The 27,385-nt window shown below is 43.6% G+C and overlaps 3 protein-coding genes across 3 annotated transcripts in view; 1 reads left to right on the forward strand and 2 right to left on the reverse strand.

The window, feature by feature from the left end:
- The window catches only part of LOC130385935 (ADP-ribosylation factor-like protein 6-interacting protein 4), a 7,408-nt gene extending 2,902 nt beyond the window's left edge, over window positions 1-4,506 (reverse strand). Inside the window, exons 1-5 of the mRNA XM_056594722.1 lie at window positions 4,464-4,506; window positions 3,144-3,221; window positions 2,867-3,013; window positions 1,547-1,828; window positions 561-991 (exon numbers count right to left, since the gene is read on the reverse strand). Of these exons, the coding sequence (XP_056450697.1) occupies window positions 561-991; window positions 1,547-1,828; window positions 2,867-3,013; window positions 3,144-3,221; window positions 4,464-4,506 (981 nt within the window). The remainder of the gene's footprint in view (window positions 1-560; window positions 992-1,546; window positions 1,829-2,866; window positions 3,014-3,143; window positions 3,222-4,463) is intronic.
- A 77-nt stretch (window positions 4,507-4,583) lies between these two features.
- Window positions 4,584-6,347, forward strand: LOC130385936 (uncharacterized). The gene has a single exon (XM_056594723.1). It carries the CDS (start codon window positions 4,584-4,586, stop codon window positions 6,345-6,347), a length of 1,764 nt encoding a protein of 587 aa, XP_056450698.1.
- Window positions 6,348-18,710: 12,363 nt separating this feature from the next.
- On the reverse strand, window positions 18,711-26,662 carry LOC130386646 (transposon TX1 uncharacterized 149 kDa protein). The gene is made up of 2 exons (XM_056595666.1): window positions 26,021-26,662; window positions 18,711-21,948 (listed from the first exon to the last, which is right to left on the reverse strand). The coding sequence occupies exons 1-2, from the start codon at window positions 26,654-26,656 to the stop codon at window positions 20,644-20,646; spliced, it is 1,941 nt and encodes a 646-aa protein (XP_056451641.1). The 5' UTR covers window positions 26,657-26,662; the 3' UTR covers window positions 18,711-20,643.
- Window positions 26,663-27,385: the final 723 nt, after the last annotated feature.

The following is a 27,385-nucleotide window of genomic DNA, read 5'->3' on the forward strand; positions in this document are numbered from 1 at the left end:
TCACCAGTAGTTAAGCTTTTTCAACCATTCGTTTACCAGTAGCGAAGCTTTTTTAATCATTCGTTTAACAGTAGTGAAGCTTTTTGTGTACCTTCATGTAAAGTAGTGCATCATACTGAGCTGTTACTCTTTCGCGAACCATTCGTTCACCAGTAGTTAAGCTTTTTCAACCATTCGTTTACCAGTAGCGAAGCTTTTTCAACCATTCGTTTACCAGTAGTGATGCTTTTTGTGTACCTTCATGTAAAGTAATGCATCATACTGAGTTGTTACTCTTTCGCGAACCATTCGTTCACCAGTAGTTAAGCTTCTTCAACCATTCGTTTACCAGTAGTGAAGCTTTTTGAATCATTTGTTTACCAGCAGTGAAGCACTTTAGGGTTAGTTATAAAACGCCAAACCACTGTTGATGACAATGAGGGAACTACAGACACTTAAGTTAAACATTTATAACATAATAATAACATAATAACGGGGTAACACAGAAAATATTAACAATTTAAAACACAAACAGAAACAAAAAGAGGCATTTTAAATTGGAACAAAAACAAAGGCTGCACTTTTAACAAGGCATTTCTCGATGTCACTGAACAAATCAACCAAAAAAAAGGGCATTTTAAAATGGAACAAAAAAAAGGCACCCTAAAAACAAAACAAAAACCTGCTCTCTTCTTTACTATGCCCGTTGTCCAATTTGCAAAAGTTCCCCGTTGCTTTTTTTTTTCATTCACCTTATCCTGAAGGTTCCTGCCAAAAATTTCTAGGTTACATTTTGCCAAAAAAAGATAAAGTGTCTCTCCCTTGGGCATTGATGCCATCAGCTGGTCATACAGGTCTTTGTCAACAGTGTGTAGCTCCGAAATGGCGACCGTTGCTGCTACCGTTTTTCGGTCAACCCCGACTTTGACGTATGCCTCAGTTTTTGTCATGCCCTTTTTCACTGCTACAAAGACGCGCCTGTAGCGATCCATGGACTCTTCTGGGGTGAGGACTGAAACAAAGAAAATTATAAACATGTGTTAACTGTAATTAACAGTAGTATTTTGTCAGGATGATGGTGCAGTTGGTTAGGGGTTTACTAGTATTAATACTATTCTTGTATTAGTGTTATATAGTGTACAGAGATATAATAATAATTATCATTAAATTTCCAGTAGTATCAAGAGTACTGTGAGTGTACTGTTTATTCGAGTAGTATTATCTGTTCTCTTAACAGTAGGTTATTATAAATCAAATGAGCACAACTAGAGAGTAAAGTGGAAGCACTGTATAGTTTAGATAAGTGGTAGAATAAGTCAATTATATCGTTAAGTGTTATTTGAAAGCCATGTTCAGACGTGGCTTTGATATTATAAGCAGACTTGGGACCAGCTGATCAACCAGCTGATTGATCCATACCATAGCATTTGTAGGCAGGCTTTTCCTTTTTATACAGTGGTCAGTAATATTTGTTGGAAGTTGGAACAAAGACTGGGTTAGGCATTTCAAAGGTGATAACTGTAGTACACCACAGATGCCCCGCCTTATCCCCTGGTTGCCAACGTACCTCTCTTTCCTATCTTGGTGTTCTTTTTGTTTCCTTTCTTCCCTTTTTTTTTCTTGCTGTCTTTTTTGTTGTTGCTGTTGTTCCTCTTCTTCTTCTTCTTCTTCTTCTTCTTCTTCTTCTTCTTCTTCTTCTTCCCTCTTTCTGAAGAAGATGATGAGGAAGAGGAGGAACTGTCGGAGGAGGATGAGGAGGAGGTGGAGGAGGAAGAGGATTTTTCAATACTCTTTTCGTGCAAGGAGGGCGCTGCCGTCACTTGGTCCTCTTTATTTGCAAGCGCCAAAGCTGAAACAAGCAAGACGATAAGCACGTTACTAGTGTTACCAATAGGGGTGTGAAATTATCACTCACTCCCAATCATTCTAGCGTTATACTTATACTTAAATGTACACCTGGGCTCCCCCACTTTAGGGTAGAGTGATTTAGATTTTTGGGATGGCATAGAAAAGACAAACAATCAGATGCTTCCACCTTAATGAAAATAGAGGCTGCAAGACCAAAACGATCTATTTTTTCTAAACTGCCATGCAGCCCTTAGCTGTGACCATCACTTGTTAGCTGCCATCACAAGTCAAAAGTGAAACTTAAAAGTATTTTACATTATGCCCAAATGTATCAAGTGTATAATTAATAATAATGGATGAAAAGATCTGCGAGTTCCTGGCTGTTCAGGCCATACAATATACAGTAAACAATGAGGTCTCTGCAGCACACCTTTGGCATCATATACTGCCTCCTCCTGTTAGCTAAAGTGCTACCTTTTGGCCAATCAACATGAAATTCACGCCATGGCCTCCTTGCACAACCGTCTACCAGTGTACCAAATTTCATTACTTTTCAACATACAGTTCTATGGGCTCCCATGGACTTCAATGGTTGAATAAAAAAAGAGGGTTAGGGTTAAATAAGAAGGGATACAAATTCAATGCTTGGCCCCCAATAAACAACCTGAACACATTTAACGTTTTTCCTCCTCAATCCCACCCCTCCACTGTCTCTTCTTGTTCAGTGAGAGAAGTAGGCAGTAGCCTGTCCTCTCAGGGTTTTTGATCGGGACTGAAGGATGGTGTGGTGTCTGGGTCCGGCCAAGGCCCGCCATTTGGCGGTGCCTGTCTTATATGGTATGGTTATTTAAATGTTTTGATGCCAAATGACTGTTACTCGTGATGCAATTGTTTACTTCAGCAAAGACATGTGGACTCTGCAAGCAATTGTAGATGAGAAAATCTGTAGGGGTTGTTGTGTGTTTTTTTGCCTTAAAACCATCAGATGCCAATAAATCCTAATGCTGGTTTATTCAAATAATTTTTCATTATCGATTACCCTCAGACAGTTGGTTCCTTAAGAAGTCCCTTTCATTCTCCAAGGACTTAATTTTTTCTTTTGCATTCTCCAGCTTTAGCTTCCAGACAACGTTTTCTTGTTTGCTGCGCTTCAAAGATGAAATAGCTGTTGGAGCTACTGAAGAACCTGTAATGACATGTAAAGACATCAACTAATTACATTCTGGTTTCCCCCTGTCATTAATAGCACATAATCAAAAACAGTGACAGCAGGACATAAAATGGAAATGTAATGCAATGTGACTACACAACCTTACCTTGAGCTGCTACTCTTTTAGTAGGCTGGTGTACTGTGTCTGACTCAAAGTCAGACCCATCACTGCAGCACACTACAGCTTCAAGAGGAGAAAGAAAAGGCAATTAGTAATAGTGTTGGCAAAAGTATACTCAATATATGTAATGGTTTTAGGTCAAATATGTCAAATTGAGCTCCAGTTGTGGTCACACTTTAGCAGCAGCATGTTAGACCAAAAAGAAAACTGCCTGTCTGCTACACCACTGTTTGGCTAACCTGACCTCTACCAGCAATGCAGGTGTGGTAAAGCACAGAGGAAAAATCCCCCAACATAGGAGATAACTGGGGGCTTCTCTTTCTGCTCTGGAACTCTTTAATCCACTATATGTTCACACATCACAAACGTAGGCAATGTCCCAACAAAGTGTTAAATGAAAGTTAGTGTTGTCACATAACTTATCAAAATGAGATCACAAGGCACCATGGTGTGATTTATTTTGTCCATAGTTGGAGGAACCATGTCAAGTGCATGATGTGTTAATGATCTAAGTATAATCTCAACTACATGTCCATTAAGCAATTATATTTGATACTTTTATACATTTCACAGTCAATTGAATCTGAGTATATATTTTAAGTATGCTTAACATTTAAAATAAAATAAAAACAATTACCTGCTTCCTCTGCCGCAGTTTGGCTACTGTGCTATTCAGATCTTTCCAGCTGACTCGAATCTGATGGCACTGTAACATTTTGGAGTACAGAAAGCATGGTTGGTGTAAGGGGCTCAAAACTGTATGAAAGATCTTGATGAATGCATACAGAGTGACGTTTTGGTTAATTTGAAAATTGTATGGATAGTGCTTGTGAGTGCTTGCACAGGGCGTGTATGATGCGTCAGTGCAGTAGTACTGGAGTAGTAGTGCTTGTAGTTAGTGCATGCTGTATGCTGCCCCTGCTTGCTACTCTCTGCTTTCAGCTACTGCCGTCGGCTAGCCCTCTTTGCAGGGGGTGAAAAGAGGAGCCGAGTGCGTAAGTCTCCTCCTGCTGATACACAGCCTCTCTACCGCCAAGACTCCTACAGTGCCTCCTCGTGGCCACACACGGTAACTGGTACCTTGCGGTTTCAGGCTAAACTGGTGGAGATCTCGGAGCAGCAGTGGGCCCCAGTGACACGGTGTGCAGGCCCGCCAGCATGCGGACACGCCCTGGCACCTGTCAACCACTGTCCCAGCTATGGGTAAATAGTGAGCAGATGGGGCTCTGCCATGGTAGGCCACCCATCTAGGAGAAGGTCACTCCGAACAAAAACCACAGGCGTTGCTCGCGCCTGGCTCCGCACCGTATACCACCTGAAGGTGTGCAGCAAGGGCGGACGAAGGCATTAAGCCTGAAACGGCCAGAGTAGGGCTGTGAGGAGCTGCGCCCCACAGTCTTTAATAATGTGCAATGTATAGCTTCCATGGAGACACAAGACATCGATAATCCTATACTTCCAGCGGCGGGAGTCCGCAGGAGCCACGCAGCAGACGGTGGTGCTGGTCCTCCTCCGGGGGGACACTATGACGACTGGACCCCAAACCCTCTCCAACGGGGAGGGAGGGTTCAGTCTGACCACAGCCCAATGTCCAATGCACTCTTGCGCTGTAGAAGGCCACTTATTATGGCAACCTACAACGCAAACACAGTGAGGGAAGAGGCGAGGTTGGAAGAACTAGCGCACTGTGCCGAGGATAGGGGAGTGGAGATCCTGGCAGTCCAGGAGCATAGGAGAGTACACACAGACCAGACAATTAACTATCGCAGAGTGGGGGGACGCACGTTCATCACCTCATCTGCATGGCGTAATGATGCCCAGGCAGCAACGGGTGGCGTGGGACTCATGGTGAACCCCCGAGCACGAAAGGCCCTCCGTAGGGTGCACCCGCACACCAACAGGATCCTTAGTGCCGATTTCGAGGGGAACCCAGTAACAACGGTCATGAGTGTATACTCTCCCACCAACGTAGCACCGATCGAGGAAGTTGAAAAGTTCTACGATGACCTAAGAACAGCGATCCACCATGTGCCGGCTCACAACTTCCTCATAATCCTGGGGGACTTCAACGCGAGACTCGGACCGGAAGACGCACCGTTCACGTACCACACCAATACCAACCGCAACGGAGAACATCTAGCTGCCCTTCTTACGGAACATGAACTACTGGCCGCCAACACCTTGTTCCGTAAGAGAATGGGCAAGAGATGGACATTCCAGGACCGAGCCAGCAGTATGCGACGTCAGCTGGACTACATACTGGTAAGGAGGAAGTGGAGGAAGTCCATCCTAAATGCAGAGTCCTACAGCACGTTCGATTCTGTAGGCTCCGATCACCGTGTGGTCGCCACGAGGCTGCGCCTGAGCCTAAGGGTCCCCAAGAGCGCCCCGAGAGCCCGGCCCGACTGGGAGGCCTTCGCGGGAAGCCCTGAACTCCAGGCCAAATACACAGCGGAGGTGAGAGCCCGCCTACATCTGGCCGAGGAAGGGGAGCCAACGGCCTACGAGCGGTTCCTATCCGCCAACGAAGAGGCAACCAGGAAATGGGTGCCAACAAAGGGGAGACATAGAGCCTCTCCTAGGTCCAAACACCCGGAGGTTGTGCGAGCGCGGACACTGGTGGAAGAGGCACGCAGAAGCTTTGAGAGAGTGGGGACCGCAGAGAGTAGGGAGGAGCTGAACAGCGCCAAACAGCAGCTGTTCAGCACCTACGACAGGATCAAAGGGGAAGAATTGATGGAGAAGGTGAAGAAGGTGGAGGCAGAACATGGCAAACAGAGATACAAGGAGTCATGGAAGGTCATAAACGAGATGAGTGGGCGCAAGAAGACGAGAGAGGGACAGCTAGCAGGCTGCAGCCCAGAGGAGAGAGTGACCTCCTGGTTCACCCACTTCCGGGATCTCCTAGGCACCCACCCAACAGTGGACGGAGCTGAGGAAGAGATACCTGCAGTCCTCACAAACCTCAACATTGACGATGGCCCCTTTACAGCTACGGAGTTTGCCACAGTGAAGTCCACCCTGAAGCAAGGAAAAAGTGCTGGGCCGGACGGTATCCCCCCAGAGGTCCCTAAACACTGCGATCTCGATAACATCATACTGGAGATCTGCAACCAGGCTCTGATAGAAAACATCAAACCCGATATATGGTCCCTCTCTAATATCATCCCGGTGCCCAGAGGTGGGTAGGAACGCGCTACATTTACTCCGTTACAAATACTTGAGTAACTTTTTGGATAAATTGTAATTTTAGGAGTAGTTTTATTGCAACATACTTTTACTTTTACTTGAGTAAATATTTGAAGAAAGAACGGTACTTTTACGCCGTTCCATTTGGCTACGTGACGGTCGTTACTTTGTTTTTTTAGATATTTTCTTTTATTACATGCGAGATCTATTTTTATCACGTGAATATTCCTTAGCCCAAGTGAAGGAGTTCAAGTACCTCGGGGTCTTGTTCGCGAGTTAGGGTACTATGGAGCGTGAGATTGGCCGGAGAATCGGAGCAGCGGGGGCGGTATTGCGTTCGCTTTACCACACCGTTGTTACGAAAAGAGAGCTGAGTCGCAAGGCAAAGCTCTCGATCTACCGGTCGATCTTCGTTCCTATCCTCCCCTATGGTAATGAGGGTTGGGTGATGACCGAAAGGACAAGATCGCGGGTACAAGCGACCGAGAGGCAATTGAATAACGCCTGCACACACACACAGGCACGCACGCACACGCAGAGTGGTAATCGGGAGAGTTGGGAGAATTCTCTGTAGCCCGTTAACGTTTCGGGGGGCGCCGGGTCACACACACACACACACACACACACAGTTTTTCACCCACTCCGTATCCAGCTTATTCCATGCTTACAGCACCCAGGCTACTATGCGGCGAGCTGGGGCTCTCATGTTCTCCCCTGCGGTGTATTCCTTGTCCGCATCCCCTGCCATCCAGTTGTCATACGATTCATGCAGACTGGTTTTGAACGGCTGATTCCATGGATGTACTTTTTTAATAATGTTAGTTAACAGTTATACGTGTATTGGTTTTAATTAATATAATTTTGGATAAACCGAATTTATTTTAATGTTATTTAAAGGTTGATGTATTTAATTTTACAAAGATTTAATTTGTTATTGTTTTAGTTCAAGGGTTATACACCTTATTTATTTTATTTAAAAGGATGTTATTTACATTATCTTTATTTGAACCTTGCTGTTTTATATTTTGTTGGTGTCTATTTTGTACCGTTTGTGTTGCTGTTTATTTAAAAAAGAAATCGGAGAAACTCAGTACTTGTACTCTTGAGTACTTGAGTAGTCTTTTCACTGCATACTTTTTTACTCTTACTTGAGTAATTATTTTTACGAGTACTTTTACTTCTACTTGAGTAATTATAATCTTAAAGTAACAGTACTTTTACTTGAGTACATTTTTTAGCTACTCTGCCCACCACTGCCGGTGCCCAAGTCTGGAGATCTGGCTAAGCCGGACAATTATCGTGGCATTAGCCTGACCTGTGTCATAGCGAAGATGTACAACCGCATGATACTAAACCGGATTAGGGACGCCATTGACCCACACCTGAGGGACAACCAAAATGGCTTCAGAAAGGGAAGGACCACCGTAGGCCAGATCCTGGCCTTAAGGAGAATCATTGAGGAAGTGAAGAGGAACAATTTGACAGCGGTGCTATGTTTCATTGACTTCAAAAAAGCATTTGACTCAATAAACAGAAGCATGATGCTGAAAATCCTTAAAGCTTACGGGGTCCCCCCGAATCTACTCCGGGCCACAGAGGCCATGTACAAGGGCACAAGAGCCAAGGTGGTAACCCCAGATGGCATCAGCGAGGAGTTCGACATTCTGGCAGGGGTGCAGCAGGGGGATACTCTTGCCCCCTTCCTCTTTATCATAGCCCTTGACTACGCGCTCAGGAAAGCCATCAACGGGCGGGAGCAGGAGCTGGGCTTCACAATCACACCAAGGAAGTCTAGAAGAAGCCCTGCTGTAGCCCTGGCAGACCTAGACTACGCAGATGACATCTGCCTGGTGTCTGACCGCGTGGAGCAGGCACAGGAACTCCTGAACAGAGTAGAGGTGGAATGTGCTAAGGTTGGCCTCAGACTGAACATAAAGAAGACTAAGGTAATCACCTATAACATCTGCACAGACCATCTGCCGATTACAACATCAGAAGGCAGCTCTTTGCAAGAGGTCAATGACTTCAAATACCTGGGTTCCTGGGTAAACTCCACAGAACAAGACCTTAAGGTCAGGAAGGCAATGGCGTGGAGAGCCCTGAATGTTATGTCAAGCGTGTGGCACTCAAATCTCCCCCGTCGCATAAAGCTGAGCCTATTTCATGCCACTGTGGAGTCCGTCCTCCTGTATGGCTGCGAAAGCTGGACCCTGACGCCCACCCTGCAGAAGTCCTTGGATGGGTGCTACACCTGGACGCTACGAGCAGTGCTGAATGTAGACCAGAATGCCCACATTACCAACAAGGATCTGTACGGGCGGCTGCCAAGGCTCAACCAGAAGGTAGCATCCAGGAGGATGAAGCTGGCCGGCCACTGCCACAGACATCGGGAGCTCCCGGCCAGCAGGCTGGTCCTGTGGGAACCAACGCGCGGGCATCGATCGCGAGGACGTTCCGCGCTAACGTACGTGGACGTGCTTAAGAAAGATGCGGGAGCTGAAAGTTCTTCGGAGCTGGCCGGGTGTATGGAGAACCGAGAGGATTGGAGACTCCGATGGAAGCTCGTCTGAGGACGACCGAGAGATGGATACCTTAAAATATATACAGTTAATACTATAGTTAAGAAATAAGAGTTTTATTCACTTTGGGCAATGACATTATCCATTGTCTTTAATGTTATAATATGTAATAATAATATGTATGATCATATGTCATTTTGATTGGAGAAAAATCTTCATCAACTCATTTGTCATGGTTCCACAAGCCCATTGTGTATAAGACATGTTTCAGAGATTCAGTTGTTAACATTACACATACTGTAAGTAACTATGGACTAAAGTGAAAAGAAAAAAACCCGGAGAAAAGTATTACCGTAATAGCACTATAACAGTGCTATTAGCAGCCTTCGAGTTTTCTAGTAGTTAAAAACAACTCCAAAAACGATTCAAAGATATGTGGTAACATGTCTAACAGAATAATGTGGCTAAGAGAATAACTTTACAAGTCCAATTTCAAAGCTTGGACCACATTTTCGTGGCATATCGCCTAATTTAACATTAGATAAATGGTTGAACCGTCGGTCTTTTGACCAGTTAAGAGTTAATTTTTCGTGTTTGACAGATAATTTATCTGCTTGCAACGTCGGCTATCTAGCCAGCTAGCAATCCATTGGTTAGTGACAAGGTTAGCTAGCAAGGCCAAAAAATACGTGATAGAACAGACGTGGTACGATGTCAAATTAGCTCATTTTAGGAAGCTAAGCAATGTGACCGAATTATTACACTCTCAATTAATAATGAAATAACTTTAAAGCATGTACTTACATTCTGCCATGGCTTTCTCCACGCGTCCAAGATCTCTTGTAGGCTGCCTTTTACGCTTGCTCTTCCTCTGAGCCTCCATTGCCAAGTTCTTCTTAGCGAGACACGTGTAAGAACTGCGCATGTGCAAGACAGGAAGACGGTTTGATGCAAAGTTATCATGACCCTGCACGCCAAAGTACTCAGTCTTATTGAGGGAAGACAGACTTTAAAAAAGAAATTAAAATTGATAAAATGGCTCCTAAAGAAGAAGTTACTTCAAGCCAAAAGAAAATGCAAACTCTGCAAAAAGAGGATGAAACTGAAGGAAAACGCAAACGTTGACGGACTGCAGTGGTAAGTATTCTTCTTTTGGTACGGTTTTAATCGATGACTTCCTTTGTTAACTGATAAGTCATGTTATAAATTCAAGTTCAGTAACATTAATTAAGATATATATTTATCATGAAGAAATGTGTTGTCTTCTGTAGGCAGTGCCGACGTAATAAACACAGAGGGAAAACGACGAGGAAGTCAGTCAGGTGCGGGTCACTGTTTGAGAGGAGCAAATTGTCCCTATTCAGCTGGATGAAATACATTTATAGGTAAGGTGTGCAGTATGGCTGTACGGTATGGACTACAATTTATATCATAATTGAATTGAATGATTGTTGAATGACGTTGATGTTTTTTAGGCACTGTGTTGACTTTTTATCACTTAAAGTCGCCGAGGGATGTGTAGATAGACCTCTCACTTATGATGCTACAATGCTAACAATGCTAGACAACGAGAATATTTCTGCATCCGGCACGTCATGCACTAGCATGAAATAGTCATGAAATAGCATATTAGCTGTTGGTGCTGGATGCATTTGTATTCAGATGTTTCTATTTCTATTTAATATTTAATATTGTTCTTTAACAGGTTTTCCCAGGGGCTGCAGTTAAGGCAAATTGATATGCTTCAGGATGGTGTGGCAGGAAGCAGTCGGACGCTGTCAAAGATGAGCTACAAATTTTGAAAAGTATGCCAGAGGGCAATCAAGAGGAGAGAAAGAAGGGGAAAGCAGAGAATTGGAAGAGGGAATGAATTTGTGATGCTGGACGAAAGCAACTTCTACCACAAAAGGAAGGTGTGTGTAAACTGCGATGCCTCAGCTTCACTAAAACTTGGACCTTTGTTTTGCAATAGAATGTTGTAGTCAGAGCTTTGGATAAAATGGCAGGGGAAAGAAGAACATATCATTTGAGATCAGAGGTTAATGAATGAATCAGCGAAGAAATGTAATGTTATTATTGTGTCATGCACACAGTCAGGGCCGTAGCACCAAATTCTGGGCCCCTACACAAGAAGTCCGGAAGGCCCCCCCCCCCCAGAATGAAGGTTGGTTCCCATTTACAAGTTTTCATGGAATCTTTAAATTATGTGCATAGAAATACCCGAGTAGAATAGACGAAACTTCAAATAATTCACTCACATTTATTTTGAGATTGTTAAAAGGTTGAACAGTAGTGGATGGAAACAGGAATAAATTAGGCCTCCCCCCAGGGCCATACCCAAACATATCACCAAGTCGCAGAAAATGCCCACTGACGGGTCTTGGCAAAATCCCTGATAAGGTCCTTAAAGTCCAATGCTCTTGCCAATTGGCTTTCAATAGAGAGGAGAGCAAGACCGTTCAGTCTGAATTGGGACATGGTGGACCTCAGGTGGTTTTTGACTAGCTTCATTTTGCTGAAAGCCCGTTCTCCGCCAGCAACACTTACGGGTAGGGTGCAGAAAATCCTCAATGCGATACAGATTTCTCCAAAAATGCTCTGCAGTTGGAGATTATAAATGGCATTAAGGAGCTGAAGAGGTGACAGGGCTTGAGGAAATGTTGCCTGATGTATTTTTTTCAGGTGCAAAACTTCCTCCTCGAATCCAGCTGTGAGATCCTTTGGATATGCTCTTGTAAGAGTCCGGCATGACACTTTTGTTTGTTCTTCTGACATATCAGCAAATTTCAGAATCGGTCCAAAAGTTTCACAAATGCCCGCTGTGGTTGTGAATCTCGAACTCAAAGCACTTATGATGCTATCCATTGCAACAAAAAAGTTCTGATTTCTGAATGTGTTTGCTGCATTGTCTTCAAATGCATCTTCATCTTGTTCATCAGGCATACGTTTCCTTTTCCGCTTCCCTTCACTTTGAAACTGGGTGGGGATGTCCATGCTTTGGGCTACTAGCGAAGCCTCAGCAAGAAGAGAGTCCCATTCACCCCGCATAGCCTGCATTTCCTCCTGGAGTGCTTTAATGTTTGCTGCATGCATTTCCAGGGATAGATTACTTGTCTGAAGAATCAGGTTGCGATGTTCGATTGACTGTAGCACTTTAACCCACACAGTAAGGAAAATCACTGCATCAAAGGAGTGGAAATAGGTTTTTAAACTTTTAACCTCTGATTTGGCATCACTTGTCAGATTGCATGTGCTTTCAACACGTTCCAGTGCCACCAGAATAGAGGGTAAACGAGTGGCCACGGCTTTTACGGCAGCAATTTTGCACTCCACCTAGTGTCCGAGGGACGATGAAGTGAGCATCCAGTTTCTTGCTTGAGGATTGCCCATCGCTCTGGACTAGGACTGAAGAAGTTGTAAAGCCGATTAACAAAGCCAAAAAATGCTGCCACTTCAGTGCTTGACTGAGCTGCATGTACTCCCACCAAATTGAGAGTATGAGCAGCACACGGGGAGTACAAAGCAAATTGATTAGCGTTTAAAATATTGGCCTGCACTCCTTTAACCTTTCCAGACATATTGGCTCCATTGTCGTACCCTTGCCCTCTACAGTCTTCTAATGGTATGCCTCTGGCTTGCAGAACCTCACAAATCATCTCAGCAATTTCTCTGCCTGTCTTTTTAAAGAAGTCTGTGAATTGGCAGAATCTTTCTGTTATCTTCCAAACTTCTCCATCTTGATGTGTGTATCGGATCAATAAGACATTCTGTTCAGTGTGTGACACGTCTGGGGTTGAGTCACATATTATGGAATAGTAGATGGAAGCTTCCCTTTCTGCCATGATAGTATTTAGCACTCGTTCACCACAGATATTGATGAATTCATTTTGTGTTTCAGGACTCAGATAGTGTGTTAATCTTGTTCCTTTTATATTATGCCTTATCATCTCCAAGTGGTCATGTAAAATGTGATCATAACGGGCCAGCAACTCCAATGTGCCAAGATTCCCAGATTCCAAAATTCCCATTATGGACATCATCTAAGTCAATAGTATTGCCTCTGAAAGCAAGGTTTCTTGATGCCAAATGAAGGGTCACATCCAAAAGCCTCTCCAGAAGCAGTCTATTCTTTTCTATTTCACTTTGCATCTGTTCCTGAAGGTGACTATCAACTCCATTGGCTTCAAAAAGTGAGTGCTGGAGGTTTTTCCATTTCAAATAGCACTGTTTATGGGCCATGCCTGTCTCGTGTTCTGGTCATTTTTTGTACATTTTGTGCCATTTTGTGTGCTTTAATCCATCCTTGCTGTTCAGGGTACTTTTGGATGACTTTGACAGCTCATGAGAGAACAGTAGGCATGGGATGCAATAAAAAGCCTTGGCAGTCTCACTGTGTATAAGCCAATCTCTTTTGATTTTCTCACGGCCATTAGCTGACTTTGCAAATTGAAGATACATGGGAAATGGTCTCCCCTCCATATCTGTAGGTGGCAATTTGTTACTTTCTTCGGCATCTTTACTTGCTAGTGCACATACTATTATTTCTCTCTGTTGCTTAGTTAACCCCTCTGGCCATAATCCTGGATCCTCTGGAAAGAACTGTTCTGCTTCGCCCTGCCTATTTTTCATTTCCTCTAATGTCCTCCCTCTATCCTCTCCATGCTGAATGCAACCTTCATGTACACTGCCTTCTTCTCTATCCTCCTCTCCATGCTGAATGCAACCTTCATGTACACTGCCTTCTTCTCTATCCTCCTCTCCATGCTGAATGCAACCTTCATGTACACTGCCTTCTTCTCTATCCTCCTCTCCATGCTGAATGCAACCTTCATGTACACTGCCTTCTTCTCTTTGCTCATCACTTCCATCATCCTCAATCACATCTTCTTTATCTACAACAGGCCCCTCTGTAGGAGCATGAAGGATATAATTAACTAATTAGCCTCTAATCTTAATTATTGCCTAACACAATAAAACACCCTGTTGCTACAGTCATTCAAGTCAAAATAGTTTATTTCTGCTTTCATGTTGAACTAAGCTCACCTTGTCTCAAGTCTGCATCAGAGGAGAATGAGGGGGTTGTTGCTGCTGGTCCACTTTCTGTGACAGTTTCTGTAATTTGTGTCATAAATTAAGTTTTACTAGCAGGCAGCTAGGATGATATAGCCATTGTGTCATGTCATGACTTATGGGGCTAACTATAGCCTATATGCCATAGGTTAACTTATTATGTATCATGTAGTAGCCTAATAACGGCTTAGTATTAATTGAATATGAGCTTGCTTCAAATCAGTAGCCTGCTATTTCAATAGTAGCCTGCCTACCGTTCACTTTATTTATCCATTAACATACTAACCAAGGGAGGCCTCATTTAATTGAAAGTGTAGACTATTGTATGCTCTTGCTAACTTGTTGTCTGTGTTCATTTTAAAAAATATACTTTCTAGAATGGGGTTTCACCTTGTGGTTAAACATTTGTGCTCACCTTTCTTTGTAAAGAAGCTAGTCAGAACTAGCTTCTTCTTCCTTGTTTTAGTTTTTTCTCCCTCTCGTTCTTTTCCTTTCTCTTCTGAGAGCCAGACTTTATCTTCTGTATTTGTGACATGTTGCCGCATCTCCATCCAGATAAAAGTGGAGTGTGCGGTGAAATCGCGGTGAAATCGCGGAATTCTGTTCCCGGAACGAAGCCTTCTAGGCAGCGCCCAGGGTTGGGTAAAGCATTCAGTAGCGATGTTTAGGTAATGTTAAGGGGGCGGTGAGAGCCTTCCGAAGTCTACGTTGGGGGCACAATGCCCAATCCAGCGGTAAAATCTGTTGTGTGGACTGAACTATTTTGTGCTTTTTGGAAGGGGTGTTTAGAGCTGTTCACTTTTTTGGAATACAATATGTAGCCTAATAAACTAATACGATAAGCTTGCATTTAGATCAATATTCGTCATGACGTATAGTTATGTAATTAAAAAATTAGAATAAAAAACAAAAAATAATTAAACTTAACCTAAACTTCCCATGGGCCCCTCTGTGCCTTGGGCCCCCCCACAACTGTCCCCTTTGTCCCCGCAGTCCGTCGGCCCTGCACACAGTTATGACTTGCTTTAAAAACACTTTGAAACTCATCAAATTCACATCGGTTGCGCATCTTTTCTTTTTAATATGACCAAACACAATGGCCAGCGTAATTTCTTAACCGTGCAAACAAAATAATCTTTGACTTTTACATGTTCTAGAATTTTTCATTAATTGTCGGTCCTAATGTTTATTTTCCTGTCTGCTACTACTTTATCAAAGTATGGAAGGGGGAGATTTAGAGCTACCTGGAGGAGGAGATAATGGGTCTTCGGAATGCTGGGAATCAAAGGAAGAAGGAGAAGACCCATCCTCAGGCTGGTGACGAAAAGGTCAAGGCGCTACTTAAAGGTTGGGTACGCGATTTGCGAAACGCCAGCAGATTTTGAAAATACACAACTCAAATGGTCCTACCCCCTCCCCTTCAACGCTGACTCTGACTCCACCCATTCCAAGTACCTGGACGCGCAATCATGCACGAGCGCGAACAGAGATGAGCGAGAGCGAGCCAGGCTAGCGTAGGTTTTCGTTTAACAACATGGCACTACATTCAGCTGTAAATTGCACCCAGTACCGCGGGAAGTAGGGGTTTTGGGGGTGCTGCAACACCCCCTGTCCGAGGCCCTGTCTTATCACAGAAAACGATCATTTCTAAAAACCAAAGTGGAGATTTCTGAAAACGCCGGTTATGTGTTGTCGTATCAACGGGGAGAAACGGGATTTTAGGTTCTGAAGCGTCACATTATGCACCAGGAAATGCTTAACGTCATGTGAGCATCCGCTGTACCGTATTGGTCCGAATATAAACACAAACCCCATTGTAATACGACCTATATTTGGAAAAAAGATTTGAAGCCCAGATCTTGATTTCATGAATAAATAAATTGTATTAATTGAAATAATATACGAAAATAAAAAAGGCATAGAATAAAACACTGCATTGCCACTAAACAGTAGTGCAAATAGGCCGTACTGATGTGTACACCAAAGACTTCCTGACACTCCTCTGCCCCGCTGTGTTCGCTCTGGCTGTGGTCGCTCCGAACTGTTTCGGCCCGTGGCAAAGCGAGTCATCCTCGCTGCTGTCCAAGGCATGTTGAGACGCAGCATTTATTTAATGCTCATATGTCCTAGTGCTGAAAAAAGGTTATATGAAAAAGTGTGAGGGTAGCGGTGGTGCGCTAAACTTGTTCTGTGAGCAGCTGGATGTGAACCATGGTGTGAAGGAAGTGAACACAACGATCGATTTTCAACTGTGCGCGCATGCACTGGTGTAATTGAGCTGCGCTGCTATATATCTTTTTTATCAATGTGACGAGTTGCGAGTCTAGTGCAGGCCGGGTTTTTTTTTCCAGCACCCCCTGCTGAGAATACGTTCTCGCGGCTATGGTTGCACCAGATGTTATAAACATTAAACGGTCACATAAATCAATACTATTTTTAGAAAATGTATGTTTGTTTCATATAATTGTATTGGAAGTCCTGGTTTTCACTAGGGTTGCCGCGGTGTGGACATTTTCACACCGAGTAATAGCCTACACTCGTCTCAACACCGGTATTACCGAGTATAAACGGTATAAACTTTGAAACTAGGTCAACCGCCACACAAGCATCGGTTGACCCTTCTCGTCCTTCAGTTGCCGCCAACGTTCAAAAGCAGCGCCTAGGATTATTCTTGATTTCAGTTTTCCTCTTTCAGCGTTTTTATTATCAATTACTCTCTGAAAAAGAGTTTTCCTTCTCTTTGCTGGTGGTGGTGGTGGTGGTGGGGATTGTGGCGTCTTGTCTGCCATGGAAATTGTCTTCTACTGCTAGGTCCAAATGTGGATTAACTAGTTCCAGTAGATACCGCAGGATAACAACAAACAGGAGCTTGCTCTGGGTCACGAGCTCTGGGTCACGAGTACTGCACGAAGGGGTCGCGCGCGGGGCGGGGGGGAGGGGGAGTGCAGTACGACCGTTTGATTGACGTACTTACTGTCCAATGAAACTCGGTGGCAATGGATATGATTGGCTGGAGTTTTTCGAGCCCTGCACGTTCCACAGATGATTGACAAGTTTAATTTTCATGTCAGTACTTCTAACTCAGTGGCTGTAAGCGGGTTATGATAAGGATTTCAAGTAATTTTGCAAAAATGGCCAAAAAAGCAAATCACCTATGCAACCTTTAATTCTGCTGGTCACAAAATACGTCCGTCAAGGGACCACAGTTCTCACGGACAGGTGGCGGGTCTACATGACTGCACTGGCACAGAGTGGCTATGTACATTTTTCTGTAAACCACAGCCAGTCATTCGTCAACCCAGTCACAGGAGCCCATACCCAAAACATTGAGCGGGCTTGGTCAGCCTACAAATCCAAGGTGTGGAGACTGCGGGGAAACCGCACAGAGAGGACACTAAAGAGCCATCTCTCATTTATCGAGTGGACTCATTGGTTGGCGAATGACCACAAAGACGGTCCCCTTGGCAGATTGCTGCATGACATTCGCCACAAACTCCATCAATAACATTTCATTGAGTTTTGTTGATGTAGACAGCTCTTTTTCTTGTTTGGTTTTTTCAGTGTTCATTGTTCTTGAGAAATGCCTTGTTAAAAGTGCAGCCTTTATTTTTGTTCCATTTTAAAATGCCTTTTTTTGTTTCTGTTTTAAGTTGTTAATATTTTCTGTATTACCTTGTTATTATTATGTTATAGATGTTTAACTAAAGTGGCTATAGATCCCTCATCGTCATCAACAGTGGTTCGGCGTTTTATAACTAACCCTAACGTGCTTCACTACTGGTAAACGAATGATTAAAAAAGCTTCACTACTGGTAAACGAATGGTTGAAAAAGCTTAACTACTGGTGAACAAATGGTTCGCGAAAGAGTAACAACTCAGTATGATGCATTACTTTACATGAAGGTACACAAAAAGCTTCACTACTGGTAAACAAATGATTAAAAAAGCTTCGCTACTGGTAAACGAATGGTTGAAAAAGCTTAACTACTGGTGAACGAATGGTTCGCGAAAGAGTAACAACTCAGTATGATGCATTACTTTACATGAAGGTACACAAAAAGCTTCACTACCGGTAAATGAATGGTTGAAAAAGCTTAACTACTGGTGAACGAATGGTTCAAAAAGCTTAACTACTGGTGAACCAATGGTTCGCGAATGAGTAACAACTCATCATCAGTCAGATCCAGCTCCACCAGCCGATCCAGTGTGGGACCCAAGCCATCCCTCGACAGCGCTTGAAACCAAGGGCGGCAGGTTTAAAGCGTGCCCTGCAGCGGTGGACAATTGCTTTTAAGCCTTCAGCATTACTAATGCCACATAATAAACCTTTAATGTGAATATTAATGTATGTACTGTGTGTATGTATTGTGAATATCTTTATTAAAATATGACAATCATCCCGTCTGTGTCCTGTTAATTTAATACTAATTGTGAAATCCCAGGAAAATTCAGTTGCTTTCATAATCAATTGGTCAGTTTGCTAATTCACAGAATGATGAATTAATACAGTATCCCCTAGTCTGTTTACCAGTAACTCCTCAGTAGTTACTGAGTAACTCACTTAGGGCCCTGGTTGTTCATCATTCGTTACTCAGTAACGAATACAGTATCCCCTAGTCTATTTACCAGTAACTCCTCAGTAGTTACTGAGTTACTCACTTAGGGCCCTGTTAGGGCCCTGTCAGGGCCCCCTGGTCGTTCATCATTCGTTACTCATTCGTTCCTCAGTAACTACCCACGTTTTTGCGTACCTTATTGTAAAGTGTTACCGACAATGGTTTTATAGCACCAGCGATTTTTAAAAGTGTCCAAATCCCCAATATTCTTATTGGGGATTCTTTTTCTTATAACGTGTACTCGAGCCACAGCCTGGCCCAGATGTTACATAGCCAGACTGTGCGTGAATCTTGTCCTTCTCTGTTTTCCACACGGTTTTTCCTACGAATATAGATTGCCATTTTTGCTTCCCCCGAGAGATAATTTAATAATTGCCACTTGTCTTTTCCTTATTTTTTGTACACAGCCCCCATGATAAAGACATTCTCAGAGAAGTTGACACCAAACAAATTAAAAACCAATGCTAAAAGAGTGTAAAACTGTGCGAGCCTCCTACACTCGAAAAACAGTAAAAAACAGTCTCACGAAGATATCAAAAAGGACATGTGTTAAAAACAACTGGATTAAGAACAGAAATAAAAGCATTTGGAGGCGATGGCGCCATGTAAAATTCTCCACTGGAGGTCGGCAGTTCGCTTCTTTAGGGGAGGTTTATAAAACGACTTCCACTGTGGGCCGGGCCCAATGCGCCCCCCTAACCTGTTGGTCCACACAGTGGGGGGGCGATTGCTCAGCCCGGCTCGGTTGATGCCTTTTACGCAGTTTGCATAAATCGTTTTTTTGTCGGCCTCGTTCATGGAGAGCTTATCTGGGCAACAGGGGGTGAGCAAGGGGCCTGTCAGCTCCCCTACCATGGGGCTCAGGTGGACATCAGGGAAGGGGTCAGCGGAGTCTGGTGTGGCTCCCCCTACGTTGTAGTCCACCAGAAGTCTTTTCTCCTCAATGGTCAGCCTCTGCCTCCATAGCTCCAGGAGTCTCCCAGCCACTCTGTGTGAAACGAAGGCCCAGCAGAATGCCCAGGGCCCCAGCATTGTCCAGCGCTGGCCCCACTACGTCCAACAGCTGCTGCAGGCAAACGGTCCCTGAGCTGCACAGTGCCCCCGTCAGGCCGGGGGTGGTACTATTGGTGATGTCCAGCCTGGAGTTAGCTTCTTGACACGGTTTATGATTAAAAAGGGCCCATGACTTAAAAACACCCTGATAAAACAGAGGTAACCCACTTAATTTTAAGAATTTAGAATCAGTTAAAAACAGAGCAGTATCCAGCCCCAGGTTACTCACACGTCTGAGAATGCAGCTGGCCACATTCCTCCACACCAAGTCTCTCGGCCCAGACAGAAACTTTTGCAAAAACTGAATTCTAAATGTGGCTGTTCTGCTGGCCAGGTGGATGAGGCCCTGTCCCCCCTCCTCTCTAGATAAAAACAGCACTCCCTGTGGCACCCAGTGCAACCCATCCCAGAAAAAATCCACCATCTTCCTTTGGATTTGGGCTAGTAAGCCTGAGGGAGGGTCAACACACGCAAGACGGTGCCACAGTTGGGAGGCTACTAGATTATTTAAAACCAGGACTCTACCCCTATAAGACATTTGGGGCAGTAGCCATTTCCATTTTTTTCAGTTTAGCTTCAACTTTTCCCGTGACATTCTCCCAGTTCTTCTGGACAATGGTTTCCTCCCCGAGAAAGACACCAAGGTACTTTAGACCATCCTTCCTCCAGGTCAAATTTTGGAGAAGAACTGGGAGACCGCCATGCCATTCACCGACAGCAAGGGCCTCGCTCTTTGCCAAGTTAACCCTTGCTTCCGAAGCTGCTGTAAAATCACTAATAATACTAAAAAATATTAAAATATCCACATCCCTTTGGTCCCTAGTAAAAACAATGACATCATTAGCATACGCATATAAAACAATGTTCTCATTAAAATCAGGTAAAACCAGACCTTGTAGGCTGGAGCGGATTTTGCTGAGGAGGGGTTCTAGGGAGAGTGCATAGAGCATCCCGGACAGAGCACAGCCCTGCCTGACACCTCTACACACTCTAAAAGGAGAACACAGAACGCCGTTAAATTTCAGCACACTCTCAACCTCACCAAACTTTGATCTTGGCTATGAACCCAGCGCTGAACCCAAATTTCTCCATAATTTTCCAGAGGAAGTTGTGTTCAACGCGGTCTAATGCCTTTTCCTGTTCTAGGGAAATCAAACCAGTACCAATGCCAATAGACTTAGAGACCTCCAAGACATCCCGAATCAGGCAGACATTGTCTACCATGGACCTGCCGGGCACACAGTACGTCTGGTCCCGATGGATGGACTGCTCCATAGCTTCCCTCAGCCTGTTGGCGAAGGCTTTGGACAGAAGCTTGTAATCCACACAAAGCAAAGACACAGGCCGCCAGTTCTTAATGTCCTGCAAATACCCCTTTTTCGGGAGCAGCGTGATGACTGCTCTACGGCAGGACATTGGCATAGAGCCGCAGGCCAGGTTCTCGTTAAAAACATTGAATAAGTCTGCGGATAAAATTTCCCAGTATGCTTTGTAAAATTCCACCGTCAGACCGTCGATGCCGGGAGCCCTCCGCCCCTGCATGCTCTGCAGGGTGGCAAGCAGCTCCTCAATGCGCAGAGGCCTCTCCAGCTGCGAGTTGGTCTCAATAGAGACCTGAGGTAGCCCAGTGCAGAACCCCTCCAATGTGTCCTTCTCCTCATACTCCGAAGAGTAGAGGGAGGAATAGAACTCAACAGCCCTTGCTCTTATCTGCCCCGGCTCTGTCAGCTCCTGGCCTGTGTCTGAGAGCAGTGTGTGGATTACACGCCTCTGTCCGTTCCTCCTCTCCAGGCCGAAGAAGAAGCTAGAGGGAGCGTCCATCTCAGAGATGTTCTGAACTCGGGACCTGATTAACGCACCCTGTACCTTGGTGTCCAGCAGGTTAGCTAAAGCTAGCTTTTTTTCTTTGAGGATTTCAATATATCCCCGTTCTCCAGATGACTCACTCATCTTCTCCAGCTCCACTATAACAGTCTCCAAGTCCTTCATAGACCTAGTGATGTCCTGTGAGACATTGAGGGTGTGCTGCTGACACAGAAGCTGAATTTGAGTCTTTCCATGGTCCCGCCACTGCCGAAGACTACTAAAATCCCCCTTTGTCTGCCTAAAAACACCCCAAAAAAAAACGAACACAACCTTAAACTTTCTGTCCAATGTTAAAACACAGTTAAAATGCCAATGTGCACTTTTTGGCTTCAAATCTCTAATTAAAACATGACATCCAAGCAAGGAATGATCACTAAAACCAGTGGGCATCATTTTACACATTTTAAAAATGTTAAAATGATGCTTAAAAACATAAAAACGATCAAGCCTAGCTAAGGAGATCCTACCCTCTCTGAGGTTTTTTTAAACTGGTGGACTGGCCCTCGCTCCAAACCCGTCGACTCCGACATTGGCTTCAGTTTATTTATAAGACACTCCTGGGCAAGACCCCGTATTCAGTGGTAAGGCTTGAAAATGAGATACGGAAAGCACAGGCAAACAAAGAGTCAGTGGTGGTTTTTTGATATCGAAAAAGCATATGACATGATGTGGAAGGAAGGTTTGTTAATTAAGTTGTACAAGATGGGGGTAGGTGGAAGGGTTTTTAACTGGATAAAGAATTTTTTGTTTGACAGAAAAATACAAGTCCGGATTGGGTCTGAATTGTCAAATAAGTATAAGGTGGGGAATGGCACTCCCCAAGGAAGTGTAATTAGTCCTTTATTGTTTATAATGATGATAAATTATGTTTTTTCAAAGGTACCAGAGGATATAGGAAGTTCTCTGTTTGCAGACGATGGGGCTTTGTGGAAAAGGGGAAGAAATGTGATGCATATTATTAGTGAAGTCCAGTCTGCAATTGATGGGGTGACAGAGTGGCGATTTGACTGGGGGTGCAGATTTTCGGTAGAAAAAATTCAAACTGTATTTTTCACTAGGAAAATAATTGAGGATGGGATGAAATTGAGGATGTATGGGAAAGAGTTGGAAAGAGTTGGCTCATTTAAATATTTGGGACTTATTTTTGATTCTAGGGTAACATGGGCAGACCATATTAGGAAGATTGAGGATAAATGCAAAAAGGTAATAAATGGGATGAGATGTTTGACTGGTAGGGATTGGGGAGCGAGCTGTTCAGCTTTAAAGACTATATATGTAGCTATGATTAGATCTGTGTTTGATTATGGGTGCATAGTGTATGGGTCAGCTGCAGTGTCTCTCTTGAGAAAGCTGGACGTGATTCAGGCTAAGGCATTAAGGGTATGCAGTGGGGCTTTTAAATCATCACCAGTGCCTGCTCTGCAGGTAGAAATGGGGGAAATGCCACTGGAGTTGAGAAGGAAACAATTGATGGGGAACTATTGGGCTAATCTGCGAGGGCACAGTGAATCTCACCCCACAAAAGGAGTGTTGAAAGAGTGCTGGGTTTATGGGAAGTGTGAGAGGAATCATTTTGGTCGGGTGGGGAATGATATAGCGAAAGAGTTTGGTGTGGGTGAATTGAAGCTTAGTCCAACAGTGGTATATCCATTAATGCCGCCATGGAGGATGGTGTGGCCAGAGGTGGACTGGTTTGTGTTGGATATAAAGAAGAGAGAGAGAGAACAGATAGACCTGGCTAGTGTTTTTAATATTCATCTTCTTATAGAGTACAGTGAGTATGTTCATGTTTTTACAGATGGTGCCAAACAACCTGAGACAGGAGTGACAGGGTTTGGAGTAGTTGTTCCATCAAAAAGAATAGAGTTTAATAGAAGAACATCAGATAATTTAAGCGTTTATACAGTGGAGATGTTGGGGGTGCTGGTCGCATTAAAATGGGTGGAATCAAGTACAGTTGAAAAAATTGTGATCTGTACAGATTCAGCATCAGTTTTGGCAAGTATGAGGTCTTTTTATTCAAGTAGTCGCCAAGGTTTGTTATATGAAGTTCTACAGTCAATCACGAGAATCGTTCAGCAGGGGAGGCAAATACATTTTTTATGGGTTCCAGCTCATGTAGGGGTGAAGGGAAATGAGAAAGCCGATAAGATGGCGAAGAAGGCATTGGAGAAGGAAAAAGTAGAAATGAATATCAGTTTAAGTAAGGCAGAAGTTAAAAGCCTGATATGGGGAAAAGTTAACAAAATGTGGCAAGACAAATGGGACAGTGAGGAGAAAGGGAGATATTTATATAATATTCAAAAAAGTGTTAATGTTAAAATAAGGTATAGTGGTCAGAGGAAGGATGAACAAATTTTGATAAGGTTAAGGTTGGGGCACAGTGCACTAAATAAAACAATGAATTTGATAGGAAAACACCCCACTGGATTATGTGAGGGGTGCCAGGTAGAGGAGACAGTGGAACATGTTTTAATGAACTGTAGTGGTTATGGGATGGAGAGGGAAAGTATGAAAAATCAATTGAGAGAATTGGGTATGCAGGAGTATACTTTGGAAAATATTTTAAGATTAATGAAGAGGAATTGTATAAAAGTATTGTTTGGCTTTTTGAGAGAAACAGGGTTATATGATAGGATATAGAGTAGAAAGAAGGTGTGAATGAGTGAGTGTTTGGATATTTTTGTTTTGATTCATTAACTGGATCAGAAGAGGGCGGTAATGCACCAAGTTGTGGATGCCAACCGCCGTAAAACCCCAAGAAGAAGAAGAGAAGAAGACCCCGGCTGTTTCCCAATGTCAAGGAAGCATGCTCAACGGCCGCCCTTTTAAGGACGCTACGTCATAGAACGCCGACAAGCACTGTTCCAATGTTGAGGACACTCGAAAGCCGCCCCATTTTTGCGTCCTTTGTTTTTGAGAATTCCAAGATTTTTCAAGGATGCATCGCTGCATCCTAGACGAGCCAAAACTACCCACAATCCTCTGCGTTCACTGGGCGGGTTCTTGAAAATGGCAGAGCAGTACACGTTCAAACGAAGTGAAGTTATATTAGTTTTCAGAAATATTTTGTGCCGTATTGCTTTTTATAGATTCATCATGTTAATGCAAATAATCAAGCCTAAAGACCTGTGCCACTTTTCAAACGTTTTTGCAACTTAATGATACGTTGCTATATTTTGCATGGACGTAGCTGGTGTTAAACACCACTGTCACCAATGTAAATTTACTCGCTCACAAGATTACATTATTTATGTATACCTATTTATGTTTGTGTTGAATCGTTTTTTTTTAGGGTCAGCCCAGCAAACGGAGGCTTTTGTGCGCCTTAGGGTGGCGCACAAACATTTGTTTACCGGTGGAAGGGATAGTGCCACTATCCAATGTTGTAAAATTAATGCACAACCGATCATTTGCAATGTTTGTAATTTTTAATGAACGTATATAATTGTATTTTATATGATATACTTATGTGTTCAAAGCACTGGTAGATTGTAGGCATATATGAATGAATGAATCAGATCATATATCCAAATAAATACACGCTTATCATCTCTTTCTTTGTCTTTTTCCCCCTGCATAATAGTAATCAACCGCACTGTAAATGTGATGCATGAATTAAGTTCTCAGACAATTTCACTTAGTTTTATAAAAATTTAATGGATTTTCCTTTTAATAAAGACAATTCGATCAACCACAACAAAGCTTTTGTGACTTCCCCAAAGAGGCTCCATGCGAAGGAGACATGACCGCATTCATAACAGACAAAATTCAAATAAATATCGATCAGCTTGATTGCTGCCATGTTTTATTCATAAGCTCACATGTGTTTACAAGCGGACACGCAGTATTAAAAAGCGGAAGCGGAAGCGCTTCCACACTACCAAGTCGTTCCCAAAGTCAGACGTTACAAACGCTAGGAAGCACTCAAGCTAGCACTCTAGTCTCATCTCCATAGGACGCGACTAGCAAGGACGCGTCCTAGCAAGGCTGCAGCCTTCACTTTGGGAAACAGCCCCCGTATTACCTTTCCTCCCTTCTCCATCTCTCTAGAAGCACTTACCGCACAAGATCATCTGAGCTTATCAAACTCATCAACCCACTCACCAGGACTACCTTCGGCCGAAACTCCTTTCATTTTGCAGCAGCTTTTGACTGGAACAAAATTCAAGACACCCTCAAACTTACAGCTTTCATATCACAGTCTGCCTTCAAGCAGAAACTTAACTATGTCTTAGTAGACCCCCCCTGCTCCTGTTGATTCCACTGTTTCTCATTTGCATTACACCCTTCACACACAATATAACATTGACCCATCTTAATTATTATTATTATTTATAGTGCATTGGTGTTTTCTATTTTCTTTCTGTTCATAGGTTATGTATTTGTATATCCGTTTTATATTTGTCTAAATTAGTCATGCTTGTGTTTTTGTTATTTGTACCTTTTATTCCTGGTGGGGCCTCTTGGACCAGATCAATATTGTAAATAAGAAACTGTTCTTAATGTTTTATCTGGAAAAATAAAGGTTAAATAAATAAATAAAAAGGTGGGACCATGTGTACTGTCGGCAGTCTGCATGCATCCTTCTCCACACGTCCACCAGGCCATGATAATAGACCAGCAGCCTCAGTGCATGTTGAGAGGCTGGATGTGGCTCTGCATGGTTGCGATCCAATGCCGCATTTTCTGTACAATTAAAATCCCCACCCAAGAATAAATAATCCTCAGAGTTGCACCTATTTAATTCATCTGCTATTTTTTCTAAAAACAGCTTCCTCTCTGTACCGTTGGTTGGAGCATAGACATTTAGAAAAAACACATTAAATTGCTCAAACCGTGCTTTAATTAAAAGCAACCTCCCCATAATAATATGCTCGACCTCCATGGAGACTGGAGAGAAACTCCTCGAGAAGAGGAAGCCCACTCCTTCACTGAGACTGGTGTTGTGGCTCAGGACTACCTCTCCTTCCCATTCCCTTCTCCACACTCCCTCGTTCTCACAACAACTATGGGTCTCTTGTAGAAAAAGGACATCCAATTGTTTTGTTTTAAAAGTCTCGTAAATGAGTGCCCTTTTTTTTGCCTCCCTTGCTCCATTAACATTAAGACTTCCCATACTAAAAACGTCAGTCATGAGTGTGGTATTTAAAACGAAATAAAAAAATAAAAGTAATAAAAACATTAATTTAGTTAAACCACACATTGGAGTTTCTAAGCTCATTGCTTCATCTGCCTTCTCGCTTTCAGCACCAGTTTCCTCAGTCTATACATTTCCTGGTCTGTAATGCCAGACTCAAGTCGGTTGTTTGCATAAAATCTGGCAGAAACATAAAAAGCTGGAATGTCTGGGAAATACTCCTCGATTTTAACTCCTTTTACATTCTTGGTGTCCTGAAGAAAGGACTTAATTTATTTAGTCCGAAGAATATATTTTCTTTTGCTGACTGCAACTTAGCTTCTCCATGGGCAAGATGTCGCTGTTGTTAGGGTTGAGGGTGCAGGCAGGCAGGTAGGACCCAGACGCAGACGGTTTAGGGAGAACAGCACTTTATTTATGCCTAAAGGCTAAGGCAAGGAACCAGGGAACTCAGGTGACAACAGGGAACAGGGAACACGCAAGACGAACAACCACAAAACACGACAGACCATGACAGTACCCCCCCCTTAATGGTCGACTCCCAGGCGACCCACGACAAGCAAAAAAAACGAAGAAAGTCAAACCCAAAACGGGTGGGTGGAGGGGCGCCAGGAGGGGGGAATCAAAAAAAAATAAATGGACTGGGGCAGAGCGGAGGGACGTCAGGCGGGCGGCCAGAAAACTGCCCCAGGGCATGGCAGGGAGCCTCAGGCGGGCGGCCTGGGGGGCAAGCAGAGGCAGAGTGAAGGCGGAACCCTTCAGGAGGCCGGCGGC

Source organism: Gadus chalcogrammus, chromosome 7, assembly GCF_026213295.1.
Source record: "Gadus chalcogrammus isolate NIFS_2021 chromosome 7, NIFS_Gcha_1.0, whole genome shotgun sequence".
NCBI lineage: Eukaryota > Metazoa > Chordata > Actinopteri > Gadiformes > Gadidae > Gadus > Gadus chalcogrammus.

What these genes read in the sequence shown, in the direction of transcription:
- LOC130386646 (XM_056595666.1), bottom strand. Translation starts at nt 26,656, where the DNA reads ATGTTTTTATTACTTTTATTTTTTTATTTCGTTTTAAATACCACACTC. An exon ending in GACAGTACACATGGTCCCAC is followed by an intron (nt 21,949 to 26,020) that starts CTTTTTATTTAT and finishes GTTTAAAAAAAC; the next exon opens with CTCAGAGAGGGTAGGATCTC.
- LOC130385936 (XM_056594723.1), top strand. Translation starts at nt 4,584, where the DNA reads ATGGAGACACAAGACATCGATAATCCTATACTTCCAGCGGCGGGAGTC.